The 8,336-nt window shown below is 37.6% G+C and overlaps 1 protein-coding gene across 1 annotated transcript; it reads left to right on the top strand.

The window, feature by feature from the left end:
- Nucleotides 1-206: 206 nt before the first annotated feature.
- LOC126789606 (TIR-only protein-like) lies at nucleotides 207-6,974 on the top strand. The gene is made up of 4 exons (XM_050515806.1): nucleotides 207-284; nucleotides 604-655; nucleotides 6,376-6,781; nucleotides 6,875-6,974. Exons 1-4 carry the CDS (start codon nucleotides 207-209, stop codon nucleotides 6,972-6,974), a joined length of 636 nt encoding a protein of 211 aa, XP_050371763.1.
- Nucleotides 6,975-8,336: the final 1,362 nt, after the last annotated feature.

Below are 8,336 nucleotides of genomic sequence, written 5' to 3'. Positions count from 1 at the left end.
GTTGAGTGTTCTTTTTTTATCAATATAATGAACCAGACACAAGCAAGCTAGCAACTACAATCGAGATAAATATATATAGATATATATATATATATATATATATGTATATGTGTATTACGAACTTACGTACGTACTCACAGAACTAACTCTTGGTTCTAACCTGTTGCAAAGCACTTTCCCAGAACCAGTTAAAGTACCATTGATAAATGGAATTAAGGAAGCCTGAAAGCTTTGACATATTCTTCTATTCCAGATTTCCAGTCCAGATTTCCAGACTAGGAAAAGTTTGCAGGCAAAACCCAATTTTCCGTATTAAATAGTTTTGAAGCACATGCATGAGGCATTAATGCAAATTGCATGTGAACAATATGCCTGTTTGATTTTAGCCAGTGCTCCATAGCTCTTGACCCTCAAAAACTCATACTCCAAGACGGCCAACTTTGTTCATTGTACTCTAGCTTGGAAACCATTTCAATGGAGTAAATATTACTTGTGCGGCATGCAGGAAAACCCCATCCCAAAATCAGATTTAGAGGCCTGTAGGGATATTTAGCGGACATGATTTTTAGGGTTCGTGTTATTTAATTAATTAACTACTTATAGGAGCACATTACCTGGGCCAATAATCCATGTGTCACTAATCAAATTATGACACATGTCAAATGTCTTAACTGAGCTTACCATCGTTATCTCTTTCACCATTTATCTCCTCAATTCCTCAATTGACTGGCTGGCCTATTCGGTTCCCCCACCGATCTCCTTCGCCTCCGTCCACCCTTCTCTACCGTCCCACTGGGGTCTAACTCGCCTGTCTCTAGAACCTCACGATCTAATTCTCACCAACTTGTAGAAACTCAGGCCAGTCAATATCTCGCACGCCAACCTCACCATCCCCAAACACTTAAATCTAAACTTGACCCAGGTTGATTTTATTGAGAGGTTCTATGAAAATTTTCAAGTTTCAATTTTGGGTATTTTGAATTAGAATAGTTGTGTTTTGCCATAGTAAAATGCAGTTTTAATTGATAAGATTGATCTATATAATCAGACTGGCTTCTCCACATTCGTGAGATCTCATTGCTTGAGATTTTCCCAACCCCAATTTCAATGAATCCAGGAGAATGAACCAATCTTGGCTACAAGTATTTAATATTGAACAGTTGCCATGTTTATGTACTTTTTTAGTTTTTATGGTGATGATTGGAGGGAGGAAAAGAAAAAGATGATGGGTTGGTTGCAGATAGATGTAGAGAAAAGAAAGAAAGCAACGAGGAAGAGGAAGAGACATGGGAGAATGGGTGGTGGGTTTTTCCGGTGGATTTTTTAATGACGAGCTTTAACCGAGTTAAGTTATGTTACACTAATAGATATCCAAGTTTATTAATCTCTAAACCCTCGGCGGCGCCCTTTGGTGAGTGAATGCCTGGTCCGGTGACATGCCCTTACGACGGCGTCGTCGGACGTGCCGGTGATGGTGGGTCCAGCCGTGATGCAGGCGGTAGGGTGACTGAGCTACTTTTCCGGGTTCTTGTGGAGATTCTTGGCAGCAGGTGGTGAGAGAGGTGGGGTTGGGTTAGCTTTCTCCAGGGACTGAACGTGGTCGGCTTTGCAGGCGAGTGGTGGTGCGGAGTTGAAGATTGACGGAGGGTGACGACGTTGCAGTGCCAAAGCCGAGATCTCTATGATCCAGATCTTGGGTCTGCCGGAGTTGGCCTGGGAGGTTGGTTGCAGGACTGCGGGAGAGCGTATCGGTATGAGGGCTGATGTTAGGTGGTGGTGACGCTGCTGCCGGTGTTGTCCAGAGGAGCCGACTAGGGAGGTGCGCCATCATCTCTGCGGTCTGCTAGGTGGGTCTGGGCTTTCTGGAAATAAGGCTTGGGCCTGGGCACAAGCTTGTGCTTGGATTTGGGCGGCTACGGTATTGCATAAGAGGTGGTGATGTCTCGGCATTTGCTACACTCATATTAGGGTTGGGCTTTGTGGTTTGGGCTTGATCTCAACATTTGGGCCCAATTTTGGTTTTCTTTTCCGTTGTTTATTTCATGTTTTCAATATTGGGCTTAGGTCTCGCTTAAGTTCATAACTATATATTTAGATTTATCTGAATTCTATTTTGTTCTAGGTTCTAGAATTGCCTTCATCTTTATAGTGGATAAAAGGCTTGGGAGTTGGTTAAATTGTTTCTAATGTGTAGTCTATCATATGTACCATTGTGAGAGTGTTGTTCTTACAACTTCTTGTTCCGTCTGTAAGATGGCGGCAGAAGGATATGTAATGGTTGTATTGGACTTAGTTGTACTCGTTCATAATTAATTTGAAAACCGTACTGGTATTTGATTTAAAAAAAGTTAAGTTATATTAAAACAGATGACATGTGTTATAATTTGGTAAGTGTCACAGTGTTGGCACAAGGATTATTGGCACAATGTGATGTGCTCCCCAAAATCTTGGGGTTTGAATGAAGATGAGGAAGAACAGATCGAACAGAAACATTTCAATGATCGATTAAATTGACACTTCTATCTTCCTGATCCATTCCGACCGAGGCTGACTTCCAAGAATTTGACTTGTAAGAACAGGAGACTCCACATTTTTAAATAGCCAGCTCTTAATAATCATACTGGGACTCCTATTTGGCCAAAAAAGTAGCTAACCAATATTAATATTACATTCGTTCAGTACTTCAGTTAGCTCTTATACCGTTTTATAGAACTTTGACTGGTTTCGCAAACCCCTTGATCAAGAAAAGTAAGTAAAGGAGCAGCAGGATACGGAATATGAAGGCCTTTTTACTTTTTAATTTCCCTTCTATTGAAATTGAGAGGCAATTTTGTTGTCCGATACATGTGTCATATATATGACTTCGATTCAAGTTCACGTACTCACTTCGACTATGAAATTTCACCATTTCCGCTCATTTTTTTGCTTGTCATTGTTGTCAAACTTCATGGCTAATACCAAACCATAATAGTCCATTTAGAAATCTAATCAAGAACTAGACGGAAAATTAAGTTTAAGGACTTAAGGGGAGCATGCAAGCTATATATATACTTTAAAAACAAAGCACATTAGGAAACATACCACTGTGAAACATTGCTAGGTTAGTGCTGGTTATCAAAGTTAAAAATTGTTTAATTACGCCCCAAATGAAGGTTTTTGGGAAACGACCAAATTGGAGTCACGTCAAATGACACATGCAATTATTCAATCGGGTAAGCATATATAAAAGTCCCGTTCAATAATTGACTGAGATTTCACAAATTTAGTCGAGCATATTGATTTCAGAAGTCATAACTAATATATGTTCACTAACTTCGATCAGCAAAAGAAAAGGTGAATAGTTATTCTTTTGCAGTGCTGATCATTCGAAAATGTGCATAAATTTCTACGCATATAACAAAATCTGTCGCTTCATCTTCCATTAACATTCCAGGAGAAGCTTCATCACTTAATATACTTGTCGTCGGAATTTTTTTAATTAACTTCTCATCGGAATTAAAAACGAGAAACAAGCTCTTCCAAAATAGTTTCTACTGATTAAGATTTGCTTCTAGCTAGTGTTCTCATGTGTGCCAATAGGGTCAAATCACTTCGTGCTTAATTTAATGTACACAGTGCACACTATTACAACTGATGTTTCTTTGCAATTAGGTGCGTCCGTGCATGCAAATTAGATTTTTCATATTAGAATGCGTTTTATACTTTTACACAAATCAATTTTCGTGCTGTGTCGAAGTGTGGAAGACGATTGAGCTACGAGGAAAAGTATTCCTCAGAAGATTTGTGTCGTCCAAAAGAAAGGCGGGCACCTGGGTTTGAAATCATCCGTTCAAAGTTAAAACCATATATGTTTCCCACTATGGACAATGAGTACAGGTCAGGACACAAGGGTCCCTCGTGCCCGCTCAAATTGAAGATTAAAAACTCTAAAGTTTAAAACACATACAAACGTAGTCAAAGGGCACGTTTTGTTCCGTAGAGATTCATACTAAGAAGTAGGGCCGGGAGTTGGTACCGAAACCGTTTGTCTTGTACCGAATTCTGATGGAACGGGATGAGTCGGTAAAAATTTTCGATATTGAATCGATGCCGATGCCGGAAACATATAACCGAGATGGGCCGGTTTTATTAGATCTGATACTGAATATACATACCCGTACTGAAACTATAAAGCCTATATTTGTTTGGAGGGAGAGTTTAGGGTTCACAAAAGTCCATATACCCGAACTCATTCCATCGAAAACTCATCGCCTCCATTCACTTTGCGTCTTCACCTTTCACTCTCAATTACTGACTTCGCCATTCACTCTCAATATTAAGTCTCAATCAAAGCCTCTTAGAATCTTGATGAGAAAACTTAAGGTAAGCCTTAACTCAATCTCAAATTCTCAACTGAAACTCTGAAAGTATGAATCATATATGCAGCTTGGGTTTTGGGTTTTACTGTCTTTAGGTTATGGTTGACTTCGTGTTCGTTTCAAATCGAAGGAGCTTGGGTTTTGTGTTTACTTTCTTTGTGTAGAAGTATGAATTTGTGTAGTATACAACTCTCAATTTGTGCATAAATATATGTAGCTGTAGGAATTACTCTCAATTTGTATCTTTCAACTTTGTGAAAATGTGAAGTGTGTCAAATGTATCTTTTATGTGAATTTTGTTCATGATTGATCCTAGTTAGTTTAATGCATGATACATATGTAGGTCTTATAGAATTTACTAGTTTAGTACCAAAAAAGTACCGAACGGTACCAAAACCAAACGTTATCGGTTCAGTTCGGTATTACTGTTGAAAATGACAATACTGAATCGATACCAATAACGAAATATAAAATTAGTATAATATCAGTATGAAAATAATCTCAGACCATCTCATTCCCGTCCCAGCCCTACTAAAAAGTAAGAAGGCAACTCTTATGGAAAATCTGGTTCATATCCTAAACAAATTAATTTGATCTTTCACACTGACAGAGACAGCTCTACACACGTTACAAAGCTGCATTCTTTTAGGATCTTAACATGCATCATTCTTTATGTCACATTGTCACACTTGAACAAATTACTTGAATTTGTTGATCGAGTTGGGAGTGTAAGACGTGTTTGTCTATGAGTTGTTGAACTTGTTATCTATCTGTTAATTATATTATGAAATATACGAGATGAGATACGAGATAATATTATACTAGGATCAAAAGTATTATTGATGCATGCATGCTACACTATTGTACCAACATAAAATGCATATATGTATTTTATTATTAGGAGACTATTAATTATATATATATATATATATATAAAAGATTGTAAGAGAGAAACTATACTCCAAAACACACTATTTAGTACAAAGCACCAACTGGTCATCCATGTCCTAAGGAAGAATCTCTTAATTTATAATGCGCGCATCTTGCATTATTTTATGATGATCCATGCAAGTCCATGAAAATCTCTTAGTTTAAACACACTATTTAAAGTACCGTAGCTTAATCATTCAGCCATTACATATTAAAAGTAAACAATTACAAAAAAAAAACATATTCTAATCCAATCTGACCATTTTAATTAGTACCAATATCCATGCAAGTCCATGAAAATCAAACTGTTTTTACCACTCATGTATATGCTCAAACTTCAGTTACTTTCCATGCAAGAAGGTTTATAAGATATAACAGCCAGCCAATCTGCATTCTATATGTCTTCGATCTGTTAGTTAATTTCAGACTACTCATTTTCACTGGGTCACAATTTTTTTTTTCTTTCAGCTCTTCTTTTTAGCTACGACTCACCAATATTTTTGCATATATGCATTCCTGGTTTCTAACGTTGCAATATTTTCAAACCGTTAGCCGTGATTCAATGAAGAAGATCGATCTTCGATCAAGCTAGGTAGTGACCAAGTAAAAGCAAATGTTCGTTTTTGAACATAAATTAAGATCGAATTAACGTGGTTGAAGGTTCAAAAGTACTGTTCCATAAGCCTAGATAGTCAACATATTCAAGGCCACTCTGATTTTCTGTGTATTTTCAAATAATTTACCAGGTATTTTCTCCAAGTCCAAACTTAGAATTCAAGGGTCTCAACCCAACCATCCAACTTACCTGTAGATATGTATAAATACCCTTTTGTGTCGGTTCATATCTCAATCTAGCTACCTCACAATTACAACACATAAATTTTGTATTTGAATTACAAATACGACAGAATCTTTTAGACGTACAGAAAGTACTACAAAGTCTAATTTTCTGTTTAGCTTGATCAAGAAGCCATGCAGCGTTCATCACCAGCTTTGGTTCGTCAGATACTCCGCCACAACCGCATGAGCAATGTCCAAATGGTACCCACCCTCTCTTCGCAGGCGCCGCCTGCTCCGCCCGGCCCACCCTGCGACGTGTTCATAAATCACCGTGGGATCGACACGAAGAGAACCCTGGCGGGGCTGCTGAACTACCACCTGTCGAGCAGGCTCAACCTGCGTCCTTTTTTGGACAGTAAGAACATGAAGCCCGGGGACAGGTTGTTTGACAAGATCGACGCCGCAATCCGGAAATGCAAGATTGGAATTGCTGTGTTTTCGCCGCAGTACTGCAATTCTTATTTCTGTCTCCACGAACTCGCTCTCCTAATGGAATCTAAAAAGAGGGTTATACCGGTTTTCTGCAACGTGAAGCCATCTCAGCTTAGGGTTAAGGACAATGGAGTTTGCCCCCAGTACGAGATTGAGAGGTTTAGTTGGGCACTTGAAGAAGCCAAATACACAGTCGGACTTACCTTCGACTCCTCTAAAGCGTATGTATATATACACATAAGATAGTTTGTTTGATTTGAAGTTTTCAACATACAAACAAATATAGAATCTAACATTTCCATTTTGATTTGCAGAGATTGGTCGGAGTTTCTAAGAGATGCTTCCGATGCAGTGATGCAGAACTTGCTGGAGGTAGAAGGAGAACACGAATATCAACAAGAGCAATGCCAGTAGTTATCATCTATGCTGATACCCACCCAGCTGAAAATTAATTCACACAATTATAAAATACAACGAAATTATTTCATTCATTTATTAGGTTTAATTTGGTCACTACAGATTATTCAATTGATTTTTTCTGTATAAAATAACAGGAAAGAATGTCTTCTAACAAATGTTGATATGATTACTGTAATCCATCAATTATTGTTCATACTTAAATAAATGTAATAAATTTCCTCTTTTGAGATCTTGCACGTCCATGAAAGATGCATGAAATGTGATCTTGGAGACATATATATGCATATGTTGCAAGAGCTTTATAAATTACCACTGGAAAATCCTTATAACAAGTATTCCATGCGGCATGCGCATTTTCTACTGAAATAAAAATAATACTAATTAGTAGTTGCAACACTAAATATGCAGAGGTCTGGTATATGCAATGCGGTATATCTACATGCTAATGTCCGGCTCATTTTTTATGTGGTTATATTAAATGTGTTACATGAGGAGGTAATCGTTCAGATGTTCGATAAATAAGACTCTTTTCAGTCGTTATAGTCCCATCTACTACGTACCATGATCTATCATCCTATCTAGTTCGCCCCTGCAATACCCCGTCCCTCAAGCCTCAAGGAATGTGCTATGTATTGCGAGGTTACATTTCCATGCAGTGCTTTAACACAACAAAAAGAATGTGGCATATGGTTACCTATGTATTCTCGTCGAACAAGAAATGATCTATTTGTTTTTGAATAATCAAGAGAATAATGAAATCATTAATTAAGTACAATATATAAGACCATAATCAACCTGCATATGTGCATCATTCGTGGATCCATGAATATTCGAACATTTTCAACCGTAAGTTCTTGATCAATGGTGTGAAGACTCTCTGGAGAAGGCAAGAAAGCACCATGAAATAACCAGAATTGGTTATACATGACATATTGCTTTAGTGGCGACCAATTTAAACTAATTGAACAAGGGATCAATCACCAATATTATTTATAGTAGTAGCACTATAGCAGAATACCGTTATTAGTTAATTAGTTTATCCAAAAAGAAATGTCGAGGGTATGGAAATCAAAATTCAAATCTAAGATACGCTTGGCCGGGAAATAGCAAAGAATTTATATTATGATTACCAGGAAGCTAGTAGTTTCATACTGTAAATGCCATATAGAATTCGAAAAAAAAACTAAAATAACATTAATATATATATATATATATATATATATATATAAAGTTTCTACATATGTGCATGCATGTTTGTGGGAACTGGATATATTGACCCCCTTGAATTGACTTGACTGAATTGATATTCATCATCCCTCCTCCGTGATCAGTTCTAGGTTTACCGAGTCACTTTGT

Source organism: Argentina anserina, chromosome 3 (genome assembly GCF_933775445.1).
Source record: "Argentina anserina chromosome 3, drPotAnse1.1, whole genome shotgun sequence".
Taxonomy (NCBI): Eukaryota; Viridiplantae; Streptophyta; class Magnoliopsida; order Rosales; family Rosaceae; genus Argentina; species Argentina anserina.
This window is presented reverse-complemented; position numbering and strand designations above follow the sequence as displayed.